The sequence below is a fragment of the Salvelinus sp. IW2-2015 genome, linkage group LG36 (assembly GCF_002910315.2).
Source record: "Salvelinus sp. IW2-2015 linkage group LG36, ASM291031v2, whole genome shotgun sequence".
Lineage (NCBI taxonomy): Eukaryota > Metazoa > Chordata > Actinopteri > Salmoniformes > Salmonidae > Salvelinus > Salvelinus sp. IW2-2015.
This window is the reverse complement of record NC_036875.1, coordinates 10,643,380-10,662,722: the sequence shown is the minus strand read 5'-3', so window position 1 is coordinate 10,662,722 and position 19,343 is coordinate 10,643,380. Positions and strand designations below refer to the sequence as shown.

At 41.9% G+C, this 19,343-nt stretch overlaps 2 protein-coding genes across 4 annotated transcripts in view; both read left to right on the top strand.

Annotated features, from left to right (window-relative positions):
* The window catches only part of cobll1b (cordon-bleu WH2 repeat protein-like 1b), a 35,314-nt gene extending 18,527 nt beyond the window's left edge, over nucleotides 1-16,787 (top strand). For both annotated transcript variants that reach the window (XM_023981772.2, XM_023981774.1), the window contains 11 exons: nucleotides 3,961-4,158; nucleotides 6,308-6,515; nucleotides 6,668-6,893; nucleotides 7,117-7,176; nucleotides 7,381-7,475; nucleotides 7,654-7,896; nucleotides 8,093-8,210; nucleotides 12,851-13,112; nucleotides 13,210-13,295; nucleotides 13,436-14,811; nucleotides 16,237-16,787. In XM_023981772.2, the coding sequence (XP_023837540.1) occupies nucleotides 3,961-4,158; nucleotides 6,308-6,515; nucleotides 6,668-6,893; nucleotides 7,117-7,176; nucleotides 7,381-7,475; nucleotides 7,654-7,896; nucleotides 8,093-8,210; nucleotides 12,851-13,112; nucleotides 13,210-13,295; nucleotides 13,436-14,811; nucleotides 16,237-16,293 (2,929 nt within the window). In that variant the 3' untranslated portion in view covers nucleotides 16,294-16,787. The remainder of the gene's footprint in view (nucleotides 1-3,960; nucleotides 4,159-6,307; nucleotides 6,516-6,667; nucleotides 6,894-7,116; nucleotides 7,177-7,380; nucleotides 7,476-7,653; nucleotides 7,897-8,092; nucleotides 8,211-12,850; nucleotides 13,113-13,209; nucleotides 13,296-13,435; nucleotides 14,812-16,236) is intronic.
* A 299-nt stretch (nucleotides 16,788-17,086) lies between these two features.
* LOC111959583 (growth factor receptor-bound protein 14) overlaps nucleotides 17,087-19,343 on the top strand; it is a 57,017-nt gene continuing 54,760 nt past the window's right edge. For both annotated transcript variants that reach the window (XM_023981248.2, XM_023981246.1), the window contains exon 1: nucleotides 17,087-17,172. The gene's annotated coding sequence lies outside the window, so the exon portion shown is untranslated. The remainder of the gene's footprint in view (nucleotides 17,173-19,343) is intronic.

The following is a 19,343-nucleotide window of genomic DNA, read 5'->3' as shown; positions in this document are numbered from 1 at the left end:
CGTTGGTGGTGGTATGCATTGTTGCACTCTCGCTTCTTAAAATACACAGGGTGTTGTCCAGAGGAGAGCAGGGAGGCTTGTTTGCATAGCCACTTTGTTTGTCGCTTTGTTCATGAACCTACCTTTTCCCAAGGGACCTTTTAGGCTACACCGCCGGTAAGAGACTTCAACAGCGGGAAGGCTTCCTAATCTTTATGCATCAACTCTCAGTAAAATAATTCCATGTATTCACTGAACATAACTTCAGCTTGGCAACTCCAAGAGCACTCTTGTCAGTCATAAGCATAAACAATCTGTTTTCCCCCTCAAGTATTTACTTTTTCCCTCAGGGTTTCCCATTGATTATGAAAGAATTTCATGGAAGAGGCTGAAAATGTATTTCACGGGAACATGCCTATGTTCCAGCTGCAAACATGTCCATTGGAATGTAAGGAATTTAGACAGCCCTTGTGGTGATGTTATTTGTGCCTTCCTTATTGGTTCAAAACAAATATAAGAATGGCATGTCAGGATATTACTTGTTTAAAAATGGTAACAATCAAAACAGAATGTAGTTAATACAGGCCAGTAGGCTTGAGCAGGTCGCCTGCTTCCCAGCCCCTTCAGCTTATTCATTTAGAGGAGTGAGTAGCAGCCTCCCTGATGCCGGCGATTGATATGGCAATACTTGTTTTATAGGTTAGTTAATTATGTTTGCCCTAACAAAGACCAGGAAGGAGCCATCAAAGGTACGACACTATAACAACGTCTGTGGATTGATTTGGAGACTGTTGAACTTCTATGGACTGTTGTCTCGGTGTGTCTCTCTCTCTCTCATATGCACACACACAAAGGCATCTCAGCTATATGAAAGTCGGTAGCAGTATCTGGATATTATGCCTTTGAGCTGTAGTCCTATTTGTGCATCGTCAGACAATAATGGAAGGAACAGGCCACATGCCTTTGATGCTAATCTAACAGTAGGATTATGAAAATGCAATATGGCTTCTTGTGTGCCGTCTGGATGTATTTAGTTATTGTCTGCTTTAGGTAGACTGACTGCGGACCTTCCTGCAGCTGCGTTGCACATTTGCGCAGTACCAGGTGTGAGCAAAAACATCAGAGGCTGATTTCACTCTACATCTGTTTTCATATTTCACACTACTGTAGTGATTCATCAATTGTTGGTGCCAGACTAACAGTAACTGATGCCTGGCAATGGTACCGGAGAGTTCACACAACTACTGTGTGTGTTCTGATACAGTCTGGCAACTGGCAAGTCCATAAGTATAGTAGGCCTAGTTTGACTTGTCTACCAAGGTTACACTCTTAGAAAAAAAAGTTGCTATCTAGAACCTAAAAGGGTATGCCGGATGTTACCCTCTGAAGAACCATTTTTGGTTCCAGGTAGAACTCTTTCCACAGAGGGTTCTACCTGGAACCCAAAAGGGTTCTACCTGGAACCCAAAAGGGTTCTACCGGGAACCAAAAACGGTTCTCCTATGGGGACAGCCAAACAACCCTTTTGTGTACTTAGTGGTAATGAATCAATCTATAGGCTTTATCTAACACTCTATACATCAGTGGAGGCTGGTGGGAGGAGCTATAGAAGAACGGGCTCATTGTAATGGCTGGAATGAAATAATGGAACAGTACCAAACAAATGGAAACCACGTTTGCCCCTGTTAAATTTATTCCGTTCCAGCCATTACAATGAGCCTGTCCTCCTATAGTTCCTCCCACCAGCCGCCGCTGGTATACATACACAGGATCAGCTGTATCAAGCCTGTGATCAATAAAAGACACGGAAAACAAAGGCACCAGACTTGTCATTTCCTCCTGTCTATAGACCAATAAGCATGTTCCCTGGTTGTGAATGGGTTTGTTTATGCACAGCAGACCTCCTATATGCAGGGAAACACTTGGGGGTAAATGTAGGCTTAGACGGGTCAAGCTGCAACATGTCTCCGTCTCATCATTCACCAGTCACCTCACTGTCTGGCAGAGGCTGCTGCTGCAGAAACATGGGCTTGGATGAGGAAAACAGTCCTTTTGTCTCTGCCTCCGTCACATGTTCTCAGAAGTGTCTGGATAAGGCTCCTGAGAAAAGCTAGGCTGTTTTATAAACCAAACAATATTCTGTTTGTCTTTTGAGGACTTTTGACTAGTATTTACATTATTGTATTGGTTATATTGGCACCTGCTTTTTGTTTCCAGAGTCTATTAAAGTATCACTGTTGTAATTTGTAGACATGCCACTTAAATGTTGTTTCCTATCTGTGGAAAGAAAGTAAATCTTGGCATAATTTCGGCAAATGGTATAACATTTAGATAGGGAGAGAGTAGCTCATTCCCATAATCGCATTGCCAAACAAACTTTTAGAGACATGAAATCTGGACTTTGTACCCTAGCCTGGTGTGGACCACAGTAGTCTGTCTGTTTTAGCTGGGGGCGTCTGTTGACATATTTAGTCACAAGGCTATTCATGGACATTTCTGGTGGTTCTAGACTAGTTTTGTCTGTGTGTTGAATATAACTGTTGATTTAACACTTTGTCTTCCCTGCCTAATGTCTGTTTCTGATGCTCTAGGCTTCTGGACGCATAAGTCCCACGCTTTGTTAAAATCTAAAGCAGTTAAATGACTTTTAATTGCATCATTGTGCAACTATTGTGAATGAAGGTGGGGGCTTACTGGTGTGATTACATGATTAGAACCATGGAATATTTGAGAATAGAACCCCCCCTGAAGGAACAAATATTAATTTCAAGTCAGGGCTTAGTGGGCCTGGGCCCATCAAGTTAAGAAATTGCAAAAATTTATATTTTTCAGAGTAAGTTGTGACCTCTGAGGAAATCACATACACTACAGGTCACGCAGCTTAGTCACGCAGCTTACTCCCCACTGAATAACACCTTGAATAATTAATGACAACTTTAATTTATAGATTGTTTTAGTGAAGCGTTATGTACAGTATATTGCATTTCACTGCCAGTTTCTCATACTGTAATGTGCAGTATCCCTCTGAAGGACAAAGTGTGTGACATCTTATCAGGAGATTTGTCCGTTTAAAACGCATGCATGTTTGCTTTGGCTGACTGCGTTAGCTGTTGCAGTCAGGTTAGAGCTAATCTGTCTGTACAGTGAGAAACATTTTCAATCCAACCTAAAGAAAAGAAAAATCGGCCATATGATTACACTCTCCCCAGTTAGCCCAGTCAGTTTTAATGATGATGGTGTAATTAGTATAAAAGTAAGGATTGGCCACACATTTCTTCTGACAGATGGTCAGACTTTTCTATCCAGTTGTACACACCACACAGCAGATGCCACTATACTCTGTATCGTTGAGAAAGGGCTAGTCGGTAATGTCTGTTGTATTCGGCGCATGTGACAAATACAATTTGATAATAATATTGCTGATTCAGTGATTAAAGGGGAGACTGATGGGTTTTAAAAGACACCTGTAGAGAGAGACATTTAGAGAACAGAAACGTTGATCACTGTGCTACACCTTTCGTTTCTGTTTCACATGGGTTACCTTTCACCACACCGTCCTCAGGCCCAATGGACAAATCACTGCACGTGTGTCTTGTGACTTGTTTGCAAAGGGAGCCCAAGCTCTTTCATCTAATAGCTGCTTACTTTAAGTTGGGAAGAAAGGATTCCTTTCATGCTATATAATGCAGTGTTATGTGTAATCAGATTGTTTTATGCAATAACAGAATCATGTCTCATGAAATTTCGTTTTTAGATCTATTGCGAACGGTTAGAATTATTTTCGTGACAAAAATTACCCAGAGCCCCTGCCTTCTCTTTTTCTACCTGTTCAATGCTTCTTATTTATATGGATACCATCAGGGAAAGATGTGTATTCATACCAGTGAAATACTACCATATTGTTTTAGACTGTAACAGGCTGATACTATTGTGTTTAATATTATTGTGTGAGGCTCATCTTGTCCCTTTTCCTACTGACAGAGTGTCAACCAAAAGCAAGGCACCCTCTCCCCCAGTATCAGTGAAGGGTCTGGAAGGTGCAGGCCTCTCCCAGAGACACTCCGTATCAGGATATCCTCTGATGACCATGGACCAGAAGGAGAACCTACTTGAACAGGACCTGACTCTGGTTGTGGTTCTGCCAGGCGGAGTGGAGAAGACGGCCACTGTCCATGGCAGGTGAGACTTGGGCTTAAGTCCCACATGGCACCTATTTAGTGCCTATGGACCATGGTCAAAAGTAGTGCACTAAAGAAATAAAGGAAGTGTCCCACTGTGACTAAACACCAACCAAGTGCTCCCAACTTTCCCTCCTTGAAAATGACCTCCAAGACATCCCCATGATTCCAAGATGAAGCGTGATCTAAATGCATTTTGAGCATCAGAACAAAAATATAAACGCAAGGCAACCATGTTTCATGTGCTGAGATAAAAGATCCCGGATATTTTCTATACGCACAAAAAGCTTATTTCTCTCAAGTTTTGTGAACAAATTTGTTTACAACCCTGTTAGTGACCATAAATTCCCAATCTGGCCCTCAAACCATCATGGTCACCTAATAATCCCCAGTTTACAATTGGCTCATTCATCCCCCTCCTCTCCCCTGTAACTATTCCCCAGGTCGTTGCTGCAAATGAGAACGTGTTCTCAGTCAACTTACCTGGTAAAATAACGGTAAAAAAATAAATAAAAAATAAATAAAAAAAAATTCTCCTTTGCTAAGATATTGCATCCACCTGACAGGCGTGGCATATCAAGAAGCTGATTAAACAGCATGATCATTGCACAGGTGTACCTTGTGCTGGGGACAATAAAAGGCCACCCCAAAATGTGCAGTTTTGTCAACACACCAACCAAACATGGCTGCACCCCTGCCCAGTCATGCGAAATCCATAGATTAGGGCCTAATGATTTTATTTCAATTGACTGATTTCCTTCTATGAACTGTCACTCAGTAAAATCTTTGAAATTGTCGCATGTTACGTTTATATTTTTATTCAGTATAAAATGGTATATGATTACTGCACATCCTACCATTACATCATCTTTCCAAGGCTCTAATGTAATGTCCTATTTCTCTGAGTCAGATATTGTAGGTGGTGCTGTAAAAGCTGTGGTTTTGGTTAACAGTACTTGCACCATTAATTGCAAAAAAAAAGTTTTATGATGTGGCTGATTCCTTTCCACTTGCTAAGGTTTAATAATGTTATTTACGTTTTAGGCCCAGTAATCACATTTTATGGTTTAAATATATAAAAATATATTTCCTGAACTTATCTCCTATATAGGACACACTTCAAAACCTTAGTTCAAAAATAAATCATAAGGAATGTCTCTCTTGCCATTTATGAATGTTTTGTTCAATGTGTTGCTATGGGATTTGGTTCCATTGGCGAAACTCAATATATATGCGAAATTCAATATGTATTTTTTGATACCTAAAGACATCCTAAAATCAAATAGCTAAATGATCCATGGTATGACCATCTTAAAACAATTCCATATAAATTTAAAACATCCCCCCCCCCCCCCATCTTAGACTTTAGAGAATTTGCTAAGATGAATACATGTAGACAGTGTAATTTGCTACAGGCCCCCTGCACACACATTTCATGAAAGTTAATCTTATGAAGTCTGGACGATGAAACTCTCATCCACACCAATTCAGCTGAGACCAAAACGCCTAATCAGACAAACATGAGATGAATATCTTACGGTCAAAAGGGCTTCGTTGTTTTTCAGAACAAGGACTTTGTGTCCTGGTATGAAACTACAGGCCCACACTCTTCACTTGCCATCACCGAAGTTTACTCAAGATATCATTCTTCTATTTTTGCAAGACTCAAATACTCCATTGGTATATTGTGCCCCTTGCCCTCTCTAGCTTTAATCAAGACCAACTTTTAATATAAAAGGATTAAGCATCAAATTCTTCACCCTCTTTTATTTTACAGAGTACAGTGAACTCATTATGACAAGGATTAAACTTCTGGTATTATATTTCCAGAGACTGGGTTTGGAAACTGCTGCATAGCTTTGTGTGGATGCTGTTGCTAAATGGTTTTCCACATCACCAACAGTTGTGTGTGAAGCACAAACTGACAGCTCCTTATGCAAAGCTTTATCACTGTGAAAAAGTAGCGTAAGAATGCATTACTATGACGTAGAGTATAAAAGTCATCTGTGATAGCATCTACTTTCGTGAGAGTAGTTTCTCCTTGGCATTTGCAATTTCCACACAATAAAAGTTCAGTGTTTTCTCGATACACACAGCCTTTTATCCTTAGCTTAGGCGATTTATTACTACTAACCTTTTGTGTTTTTCAGCAAGCCTATGATGGATTTGTTAGTCATGCTTTGTGCCAAGTACCACCTGAACCCATCAGGCCACACTATAGAGCTCGTCACCACCAACAGAAACCACATCAAGTTCAAACCCAACGCTTTAATCGGGGCCCTAGAGGCAGAGAAGGTTTTGCTCAAGCCCAAAGGAATGGAGGAAAAGAGTAAGAAGCCTGGCCCTCAGATGCCAGAGGTACAGTTGAGACATCTGTGGTAGAAATGTCCTAGTTATAATAATTGCTTTATCTTGTAATGTATATATGAAATGATTGATTTATGTTTTTCTGGCAGTTTTTAATGAGGATAGTCATGAGGTCTGATAATCTAATTGCTTTGACTCTTCAGGCAACTGTCCGTCTGGTAATAAACTATAAAAAGACCCAGAAGACTATACTAAGAGTCAGCCCTCGAGTCCCCCTTGAAGACCTCTTACCAGCTATTTGTGAGAAATGTGAATTTGAGCGACAGAGCACACTTTTATTGAGAGATGCCCAATCTGAGGATCCTTTGGATTTGACCTGTTCTCTCAATGATTTTGCAATAAGGGAGGTTTATGCAAGAGACACAAAAGGTAAGGGCTTCTCTTTAAAACCATCAGCCTTCAAAACATTCATCAAACTGAATAATTACCATACATTCTGAACTAATCTTGGCACCCAGAACCAAATCTCGTGTGTTAAGTCTGTCAACAAGAGACTTATTCTGAATAAACACTATTCACCATTCATTCATTCATTTTACAATTACACAGGTGCATTTACTACCGCATATAATTTCCATCTTCTCTTCCATAGCTATGTACTCAGCAGATGTACCTGCCTCACCTACTACACCAACTCACCAAGGTCATCTAGGTAATGTAACATGATTTTACATGGGTTTATTTTGCGATTTCTATTTACCACTGACATTATGCATTTGAAGTCCATCAATACTTTTGACAGAAATTTAAGAAACGTTGTCAGTAAGATCAAATCAAAGTGCATTTGTCAGGTGCGCCGAATACAACAGGTGTAGACCTTACAGTGTAATGGCCGAGATCTATATATTCCTAACAGATACCATTCCACCCAGCAAAGATAAAATGCAGAAGGAGAAAGAAAACAAGGGATTGTTCAGTCTATTCAGGAGAAGTAAGAAGAAACCTGAGCAGGTGTGTACTATGTTAATTTACAGGTCAGTTTTGGCTGATTATGAGTTAAATGTGTGTGTGTTGGGGTGGGGCATGGGGATATTGTCACAGCCATGTGATTGGATAGTTTTCTCTTTGCTTACTGCAGAAAACAGGCCTTTGATCAGGATCTGATTGGATGTTTGTTTGCTCTTTAAAGGGAATGACTGCCAGTGCCCCGGCGTCCCCAGTCTTCCCTAGCAGGCCTCGACCTCTCAGCATGAGCTCACTCAGTGCCCACTCCTCCACATTCAACTGCAGCACCATGCCTTCTGACATGCCAAAGAAGAGACGGGCCCCTCTGCCCCCCATGCTGGTGTCCCAGAGCTGCCCCTCTGACCTCAGCCATCGCCAGAGGTTCATCTCCGCCTCGGAGCCCGAAACCCAAACGGATGGTGACCAGGTGAGTGGGACTCAACCCGACTGGACCTGTGTTCTGGCTTTACCAGGTCTGTTTGTAAAGGTAGTTGTTAGTATGTCCAGAGAAATGGCTCGTGATGCATTTTAAAATTAAAATCCTAGACAAGTAAATCAATCATTTCAGGTAGGTCACTTCTTTGCATACTTCAACTAACTCGTTTTCCTCTTCTGTTGTGGAGATGACGACTGGTCTGAGTCGCAGCACAGAGTCTTCATTGAAGAGGACAAAGCGCAAGGCTCCTCCACCCCCCGCATCTCCTGGAGTGGTTGTCCAAGATGAAACTTTGCTAGATAGAGGTAAGAGAGGTTTCACTGAATTCATACGTACTGTATTGAATTGGCTTGTGCTTGAATTGGCTTGTGTATTTCAGGTATAGTTACTTGAAAATAGCATCTTGAGGCAGGTTTTTTTTGGATGTTGGTGATTTAGTTGCTCTTTCTCCTGGTTTGAGACCTTGAGTACATATATTGTACTTTGGTCTCTAAAGTCAACAACTGAGAATAGTAAATAAGACCAATGATTGATCAGTGGGAGTTGCAGTCATTGTATTTGACTCTGATGCCTCCTAGTGGTCAATATGAAACAGTTACAGAATGAAATAGCTACGCTTGTGGAGCCTTCAGTACTCGAGAGTTTGAATACAATTCAGAGTAGCAAAAAATGTTGTGATCTCATGGGAGATATATATTAGTCCTTGCATCATTATGTTCCTCCATAAGGGTAAACACCACGTTCTATCAGTACTTCTTCGCTCTAAACTTGCAGCCTGCGAGTCACCAGATGAGGGTGTCTGAGGGAGATTCTGCGCTGGCGCAGCTTCCTGTTGTCTCTTCTACCCACTCTGCTCTGCTGCCTCTTTCACCTCATCCTCAAGCATATCGTCTTCCTGCACTGGCCTGCTGCTTTTCCTTCCCACACTTTCTGTCAATYGGATGAACATGTGCTATTCTGTTKGTTTTCTTGCTGCRTGTTTACACCTCCCTGCATGAGTTTTCTTTGGCTCCTCTTTCAATGTACTTCAATATGATCAAATTGGTAAAACAAAATACACTCTTGACCACAACAATACAGACATAAATACATGCAATAGTTGAGATACATTGAACGACAGTTTCCAGACTTTTGATCCAATGCATGRATTTATATGGGTTTATGATTATAAAGTGATGGAAATCAGACACACTGTTATTCAGGTGAAACACCTCGGAAAGCACTGTCCGGAAATCCACTACCTGCTATTGATTGAATACCGGCTTTAGGTTATATCTGTTACTGACTAGCTTAGATTGGGTTGCATGCTTTCTGTGAGAGAGGAATGATCTTTAGTGATCTTTAAAGTTTAAACATGCATGAATTACATTCTAATCACTCCCAGTCGTTCAGCAATACAGACAGCCCCGGGAGACTTTGCRTTGGATCTAGCCATCATCCTCTTTTGTTTATTCTGAATTGTGTTTTTGTATTTTCAAATGGCTCTTTTGATACTTGTTTCCGTTCTGTTCCTGTCTTTTGTAACATGTTTAAAGTCTCCAGTTCTGCATTTCCACACGGCAACTCCTTGTGTTGTCAGAACAGAGTGCATTTCATTGAAACTTAATTTGTACATTCAGTATTTGAATACTACACTAGCCAATTATCCCAGATCGTATGAATAAAAGATTTGACTGCTCTCTGCTTGTATTGCTACATCTTCCATCTGCCCTTCCTCCCCCGCTGGCTTCACATAATCGACTTCACAGAGAAAGATCAAGCCCAGATTCTGGATGTCTCTCCCTGACGTCCCGCGGCTGTTCATTTCAGTTCGACATCACAGACTGCACAGTGAGGAGTCTCAGCTTTGTATAACCAGCCTGCTGAATATTCCTTCTGCTCTCTATTTCCCTGTGATCGCCTTCAAGAACTAGAGGGGAATATGAGATGCTAGATGTCTTCATTAAGCCCAATTCACTTGTCTGAAGTATCCCTCATACTATAATATTATGTTCGTTGTTGTGTGAAAGTGACACTAGTAATTAGTGACATATTTTGTAATTAGTGACATTTTTGGCCAATACCAATATTTTCCTTGCCAAAAAACGATACCGATTTAAATTTTTGCGGCCTTTTTAAGCATTCTAGTACAGTTAAATAGTTAACACACACACATGGACGCAGCGGTCTAAGGCACTGCATCTCAGTGCAAGAGGCGTCACTACAGTCCCTGGTTCAAATCCAGACTGTATCACATCCAGCCGTGTTTGGGAGTCCCATAGGGCGGTGCACAATTGGCCCAGCGTCGTCCGGGTTTGACCGGGGTAGGCCTTCATTGTAATTAAGATTTTGTTCTTAACTGACTTGCCTAGTTAAATAAAGGTTACACACACCCACACACTACACTGTCCAAAAAGTTATTTTGTTGGCATTTATGTATGTCCCCATTACTAGTAAAACATAATCAAAACCTATTTCTTTCACTTACTTGCTGTGCTGTTTCATTCTCAACCAGGATTTCATCATACATGTCAAGCAGTGAAGTTTCAGCTCTGTCTGTCCGCAGCCTCTCTTCCTCGGTGCGCACTGTCACTGTGTCCATTTCCATCTTGTCCAGCTGTGTATATAACATTTCACGTAAACCCTGTTTCTTGTCTGCATCGAAGTAGCGGTTCTGGTACATAGCATCGAGCATGGTGGCGACACAGTAAAGAGAGAGTGCCACTGAATTGTTCACAGCCTGTGTCAGCAGTTTTGTTGAGCAGGCGTTTCAATGCCATGACAAGAGGGTATCACGTCTGCTGCAGGCGCAGTCGATGAGGTTCTTTCTCAAATCAGTTGTTCGAATGGAGCTCACTAGTGTGTTCATGTCCTCAAATGCTATTGAAATGTCAGCAGAGGTATGACAACCAGCACATTCATGAGCATGCAATACGACCTTCCTCAGTACGAAATCCTCAACGACCCACTGTGCTGTCATACTCAGCATGCTCATGGGGCTGATATTGCTGGTCCAAATGTCAGTCGTGAAGCTAATAGCAGTGACGCCACTACTGTGTAACTCCGGTAGGGCAACATCTGAAAAATAGCGCATTTGGTAGTGTGTACCGGTACTCGACTAGTCGGCGAAAGCCAACATCACCCACGACGAGAACGGTTGATTGTCAAGTGCAATGAATTTCATTATCTTGACGTTTTAGTTGTCTTGCTGAAATTTTCATACTCTTTCAAATGACTGCTCGACTTGTTGACTGCTTGATCCACACAGCAGACATTGTGGGCTAGGTTAGGAATGCTGTGTTGTGCTAAACTTTACATGGCGTCATTACGTCATGTGCATACCTATATAACGTAGGTACGTCAGCTTTGACATTGGTTTTACACATCGGCGTTAAACTAGACATCGGGCCGATGTCGATATTTGCCAGACATGAGACCCATCTCGTCCAAAAAGTTGACTCAAGTTTGTCAAAAATCACCTGGAGGCACCTGGATGATCATCAAGACTCTTGGAAGAATGTTCTATGGACAGATGAGTCAAAAGTTAAACTTTTGGAACGACATGGGTCACATTATGCCTGGTGAAAACCTAACACTGCATTCTACAGTAAGAACCTCATACCAACGGTCAAGCATGGTGGTGGTAGTGTGATGGTTTGGTGATGCTTTGCTGCCTCAGGACCTGGATGACTTGCCTTAATAGAAGGAACCATGAATTCTGCTCTGTATCAGAGAATTCTACAGGAGAATGTCAGGCCATCCGTCTGTGAGCTGAAGCTGAAACGCAGCTGGGTCATGCAGCAAGACAATGATCCAAAACACAGAAGTCTACATGAAAATGGCTAAAAAGCAAAAAATATATAGTTTTGGTATGGCCTAGTTAAAGTCCAGCCCTAATCCCAATTGAGATGTGGCAGGACTTGAAACGAGCAGTTCGTGCTTGAAAACCCACAAATGTCGCTGAGTTAAAGCAGTTCTGCATGGAAGAGTAGGCCGAAATTCTTCCACAGCGACATGAGACTGATCAACAACTACAGGAAGCGTTTGGTTGGAGTCATTGCAGCTAAAGATGGCACAACCAGTTATTGAGTGTTAGAGGTAATTACTTTTTCACACAGGGGCATTGGGTGTTGCATAACTTTGTTTATGACATAATAAACCAAATTAGTATGTACTGTAATTGTAGCGTTATTTCTTCACTCAGGTTCCCTTTGTCTAATATTTTATTTTGGTGAAGATCTGATAACATTCAGTATCAAACATTTGCAAAAGTAGAGAATTTTAAATGGGGCAAATACTTTTTCACAGTACTGTAAGTATTCACACACCTGAGTCAATACTTTGTGGAAGCACCTTTGGCAGCTATTACAGCTCTGAGTCTTTCTGGGTAAGTCTCTAAGAGCTTTCCACACCTGGATTGGTCAACATTTGCCCATTTATTATTTTCAAAATTCTTCAATCTCTGTCAAATTGGTTGATCATTTCGAGGCAACAGATTAAGTAGATTTAAGTCAAAACTGTATCTCAGCCACTCAGGAACATTCACTGTCTTCTTGGTAAGCACCTCCAGTGTAGATTTAGCCTTGTTTTAGATTATTGTCCTATTGAAAGGGGAATTCATCTCCCAGTGTCTGGTGGAAAGCAGACAAACAGGTTTTTGTCTAAGATTTTGCCTGTGCTTAGCTCCATTCCGTTTCTTTTTAATCCTGAAACTCCCCAGTCCTTTACGATTACAAGCATACCCATAACCACTATGCTTGAAAATATGGAGAGTAGTAATGTGTTGTATTGGATTTGCCCCAAACATAACTTTGCGTTCAGGACAAAGTTAATTGCTTTGCCAGATTTTTTTACAGTATTACTTTAGTTCCTTGTTCCAAACTGGATGCATGTTTTGGTATATTTTTATTCTGTACAGGCTTCCTTCTTTTTACTCTGTCCTCGTCTCCATCCTGTTGTGCTGCAGGTGGCCAACCTACTACACTGGAAGAGATCGTGGAGCAGGAGGAGACCACTGCCTCTGTGATCCTAGACTCTATGAGTGATGTCCAGGAGGACGACAGCAGCCTCAACCTGTCAACAGCAGACATCTCCGTGGACTCTGAGAGAACCGAGGGTCTCTCTCCATCCCCGGACGCCCCACATGCTGAGATGGAGACCTCCCCACCGTCTGAGAGCGAGTGCCCAGCGGGGGAAGATCAGTCTTGTGATCTGTCCTCAGATGGCAAGTACGAACTCTAGCAGATAGTCCTACATTATGAATGAAGTAGTGCCTCTTTGACTTCGGTTTTTTGCATTGCTTTTCTTAACTCCTGTTTTTGACAGACTAGTGCACAGCATGGTGAACAACGCTGAGTGCACGGTTCCCATGCTGAGTGTGGGGATGGACACATCTGAAACAGAAGATGCTGGTAGGTTTACAAGTAGTGATGAAATCAAATACATCAAGTTCCTAATGTGTTAACTATGGATGTAATGCTATAGCTTTAGTAGCAATGTTGGCAAAATCCATGTCTACTTTGTACTAAATCATGTTTTTTATGTTCTCCAGAAAGCCCTCCATGCCAAGCAGAGGAAATAAATGGTCAGACAGGTTTGCCATGTGAAGATTCCACAACACAAGATGGGGCCAAAGGTGAATGTAGTACTGAGAGCTCTCCTACTATCAGCCCACCAGCAGCCCAGCCAGTGACACAGAGCACAGGAACACAGGCCTCCGATCAGCTGGACACTGACCCCTGCTGTGATGAACGACCAGTGGCCACAAGCACCCCCTGTCTCCCTGCCAAAGCCTCTACCTCTGGAGCGGTGGGCCAGAAGAGGGACATGTCCACATCCACAGAGGAGCTGCTGACCACTGCTGAACCCATCACACCTGCCTTATCTCCTTCCTCAGCAGCCCATCAGGGCCAAACATCCACTCAAAGTGCCCCGGCCCCACCGAAGCCATCCAATGAGCTGACCAGGGACTACATCCCCAAGGTGGGGATGACTACGTACACTATCGTGCCTCAGAAGACCCTGGAGAAACTGAGATACTTTGAGGTGGAGCTAACGTTGGAGTGCCCTCATGTGGCTCTAGAGAAGGAAGTAGATATTGGTTCACTTGAACTCAAAGACCGCACTACACAGGCTGAGCAGTTACAGGTCAGAACAGAACAGACAGAGTTGCTGTCTACTGTACCTAGGGAAGACTCTCAGTCTCAGCAAGTCCACAGCACTACTACTAGTGAGAGCACTGTAAATGGCAACCTGATYGAGTCTATTCACTCCCCCTCAACACCGACAACAATAATTCTTGCAAGAGATGACAAGATTCCATCCCCTGCTAGTGGTGGAGACCAAGCAGGCTCAATAGCAGAGGTCAAGGAGATGAAAATTCCACCCGCAACTAAACCCAAGCCTGGCTCGTTCCGCTTGCCACAGCACAAAAGAACACCTGGGTTTTACGTTACCTCGGCTGCAGTGAAAAGTTTGAGTGCCAGTCCTGACGCTGGCCAGAGGGAGGCTCCAGGCAGTCTAGTGGCAGCAGCAGCAGGGCAGGCCCTGCAGCCAGTAGGGGGCAGCTTTCCCCCTCCTCCTCCTCCGGTGCAGTGGGACGAGGAGACATCAGAGGGCGCTGAGATAGTTGAGGTGGAGCTGAGGCCAAAGGAGGAAGAGAGCAGAAGTGTGCCCCCTCCACGGCCCAGTCCCGTCAGAGCGCCCCCATCCCCAGGACTGAGCCTGGAGAAGCTGAGGAGTTTTACTGCTCCCAAACCCTACTCTCCTACTACCCCATCCCGCTTTGCCCAAGCTGTATCTTCGGCGGTCAAAAGGTCCCAGTCCTTATCCACTGGGTCCACCTCACCATCTCCTTGCTCGCCACCATTCTACCCAATCACAAGCAGCTTTTTAGTTAAAGATCCTAAAGGAACAGATGGGGATAAGGTGAGTAGTTGCAGATGTTTTTTGTCATTTTCTTTCTATTAGTCTCTGTATTCTCTATATTAGAACATACAGTAGGAATCTGGATATTTATCTAATTCAATGAATTTCTAAACGAGGATAGTGTATCTTCACAGCTCAATGAAAAAGCCAAGTAGTTGCTTTTCCCTTAAAATTCCGAGGTTCAAATGTTGATTGCTTTGATACTTGTATTGAAGTTCAAAGCATAGGACTACCTTTAAAAATACTTTGCAGTAGAATTGAATCTCTCATCACAAGATGATTTAAAAGTGATCCATGTTTCACTGTCAGTGCTATCTTTAAACATTTGGCTACCCTCAGATGAACTCTTCAGTCTGCTGTTTTCCCATGTCCTCTAGGGTCAGCTTTGAGACTTTTGAATAACACAGGAAAGGGGAGGTGTACTCCTCTCTGAGAATGTATATACAATTTTCTCTCAATGGAATTAGAACACTACAATGAGCTTTTGTTTCTAGGTTGGGTGTGTGTGTGTGTGTGTGTGTGTGTGTGTGTGTGTGTGTGTGTGTGTGTGTGTGTGTGTGTGTCCCCAGTGTGGCCTGGTAAACAATCCTAGCTGCTTATCCCACCTCTTAGAAACCTTGACCTATGACACGTCCCCTCCATCAGAGAGTGTGCCTGCGTGTCAATGATGTGCCTGTCCTTGGGGAGACACATTTTGTATCTCCTTGTGAATAGCCTGAGCGCACGTCTTTTACCATAGTTATTCCTGAAGGACTCTCTGTACCAGGCCTATTACCGTGGTGTACTGATGGTTGATGTATCTAAAGCAGGTACAGCAGTGTCTTCTTTCCAGTTTCTCTGTATTGACTGGCACACTCAGTTCTGAGTCTTGATTGATTGTGCACATTGCGTCTTCTCCGCTGAGCACAGGGCAGTGACAATAGCGATTGGGTGAAGGACAACGGCTTGGAGCTCCAGGAGTGGGGGACCCGTGCAGTGTCCCAGCCAATGACATGACTGTTCAGATGGCAGGCCAGAGTGACCCTGGGCGGCGCCTCAGTACGAGTGGAGAGGAGCTGAGAAGGGATCAACAGAGACATCTACAGTAAGGACTAGACTGTCACATAACATGGTGTTAAGTGGGGAGGGACTGCGACAGTGTCATAGACTGCCTACTGTAATGTGACACTCACTGCCCACTTAACACCATGTTATGTGACAGTCTAGTGCTTACTGTAGATGTCTCTAATGATCCTTTGCTTCTCAGCTCCTTTCCACACGTACTGAGGCGTTGCTCAGCGTCACTCTGGCCTGCCATCTGAACAGTCATGTCACTGGCTGTCCCCCTCCCTGGAGCTCCAAGCCTTTGTCCTTCTCAGACTACATGAATGTATGTATAATTGTGTTAAGTTTCAAGTTCCCTCTTTTTTTTTTTTGTATTTTCAGGAGCCCGATATCCTGCCCTCGAGTCTGTCAGTGCCTGAGCCCAGGAAAGAGGAATAAAACTTTGTTTGATAGTTTTAAGACCTTGGTTGCTAGTCTTAACAACAACCTACACACTGTAGAAGACTACTTTTCTGTTTTGTTATGAGATAAATTACTGTATGTCCTCCACATATAATTTTGATGTTATGAAATAATTTGATGTATTATTCCCAATTGTGTTTGAAATTTGATTCATATTGGACTTTTCAGCTGTCTTATTTTGCCAATGAATATGTATATTATTAGTTTTAATATTGAGTTGTAATTTTCATTGAGAAAATACAGTAGCCTATTTAGTACTGTCTACCATTTTGAAGAGGTCAATAATTGGACTGACCTGAAAGTGGTACTTATAAATTCCTCAGTCTGTTTTATTTTGTGTTACTCATTTGGTTTTGATAAAGCTGTGCCCGGACATACACTGGTATGTAAAGTATTTCTCTAAACATATAATGCTGTTATGAATTAAAGTTACATTCACAGTATATTAAAGTATTGACAATCAAAAAGTGTATCTCACTGACTATTTTTTTCTGAATGAGTTCAACACTAATTGCAACTAAATCATATACACTAGACAATTCATGTTATTAAAAGTACAAAGGTCCAGTAACTGAAATGAAGCATGCTTCAACTACAATTGAACGGTACAAAACAACATCACATAAAAAGAAAGATGATATTTCTCTCTACAAGATTGAACCATTTTTCAGGCCGGATCTCAGCGCCAGACCCCTCAGGTAAAAGGTGAGGGCTGTGCATGACGTAACGCATAAGTAAATATAAACACCTGTCTAGGGAGAGCGCGTGGACTAAATGAGCAAACACCTCAAAGACAGCGAAGAAGACGAGAGAGGAAGCGATATGCAGTAACGGTGCCATTTCAGCGAGCAGCAGGTATTATGTTACAATAAACCATGTTCTAGGCAGCGCTGGCATAGGCTAATTTTTTGAGTTAGACCGATAAAGAGTATAGCTAGCCTACTGTGTAATTATGTTCATGACGATGGTTACATGGTGTCCTCGACCTACCCATTGTGTTTTTAGATTTCCTTCGATTATGTTGACTCATAGTCTTATTTTCTGAAGACGATGTGTGTGATGCGTGTTCCTGTGCATTGTGCCAGGAAAGGTAAAACACGTGCAGCCTACCTGTCTTGTCTATGTCATAAGAGGCTGAGGTGAAATAATGTAGCCTTAAAAGCTACAATGTCACTTTTTTGACAACCGGCCCAAATGAACATAGAAATGGAATTATAGATCTGTCATTCTAATTGAAAACAAGTCTAAGAATCTATAGTGTGCAACTGCAGCCCGCAATTCGGGCGTTCCTGCATGTCGGCATTCCTGCAGCCCTTCCACCGCCAAGTATACTATTGTTTCCTTCATGAACACCCTTGAGCATCCAAAAGTTTTAGTTTTTGCGTCTTTTACTTTCGGTTTTGTACACCAGCATCAAACAGCTGAAAATACATTTAACATAACCCAACATATTGTATATCACAGCGGGTTAGATGGTACAAGGATTCTCTACACAATGACTGTTTGTTTTGGCACATAAACTGAATTTAGGCGAACAATTCGAATTTTAGCAACCAGTAAATGGCGGAGCGATTTCTGCATATTGCATCTTAAATGGGAATTGAAAAGTTATGGAAAAATACAACTAAAGGCTGTAACCCTTCATTATTCATTCACAATTCAAAACATAATTTCAACCATTTTCAGCAAAAAACGATGACAGTTTTCTTTTTAATGATGAAGATTACAAACAGGCTACTCTAGCGCTTTATTTCACACAGACTACCGTAAAATGTCACTTCAATACCATACTACTGCCATCTGGCTGTTTGTATGAATTTACCGAGTCATGGCTCGACATTGAAAGTCATTATTAGAGCAGAAGGCTATAATAGGGTGCAGTCACCTAACCATCAGTAAAGTAATAACAATAGTATCCTATTATAGCACTTAACTGACCATGACTAAATGTGTAAAACATGTATATACAAATGTTAAATTATAATGTATTACTTAAGAAAATTTCAACCTGTTATTGATAAAATACAATAATTATTAAAGGTAGTAAGTTTGAAAGAAGCATGATCAAGTTGGTGCATAGCCGTTAGGAATGAAATAAAATGTTTAAAAAACATTTAGCTTCCAAACCCTGAGTAGGTTTGAAATTCATTGCAGGTTATTGCCTCATATAAAATTCTTCAAGAATGGGTGTGTATTTTTAGTAGTTTAATAAGGAGACCTCTAAAATATCCACTTAGGGCCTATCTCCTGCAATACACTCAGAGGCTAAAAGCTCTTCAGCCTAGAGCTTTAGTACACTCAGGGAACAGGCTATGCTGTACAGATTTAGCAAATGTTATCTACAAGTTTTCAAGTATTTTCTCCTAGAGTTGCAAAGAGTGTGTGCTCGACAGATGCATGTTAATGTTTCATTATAATGAGCAGCGATATCTCTGAATATACAGTATTGAGAGTGGTTGAGGACACCAGGCAGTCTGAGTGTTTACAAGTGTACTATTGTAGGCTGTAAATTACAGCCTGTAATTTATTATGCTCTTGGGTATTTTGCCTGTCTTTTTGTATGCCTGAGTTCATGCAGTGGAATAAGAGGGCATGTGATAGTCCCCTGAAGTGGATCCAGGTGAACATTTTTATTTACTGAGAACAGTTTTATTTTTTATTTTATTTTTACACATACCAGTTAGCCAGTCACATGGTATGTTTGTTTACAAAGAGCACATGGAGCAAAATGATGTTTTGTGAAGATCCACTGTTGAGCAGCACAATAGAGGTGATCAAGTTACACTTGAAATTCACTACTAATGTTTGCCAGCTAAATATCTAATAACTACAAGTTGACTATCTAAGTGCCAAATAGATTTTCTCCAGCTCAGGGCTCCAGCTATGCATTTGTTTTGCTAACTTGCTAGCAATAGGTGGCTAGCTTGCAAGATCAAGCTTCTTGCTTACAGCAGAGACAATCAATCCCCTCCTGGATTAAGTGTGAGTAACCTTTTGAGATAGTTGTATAACTTTATGAGCTGGGT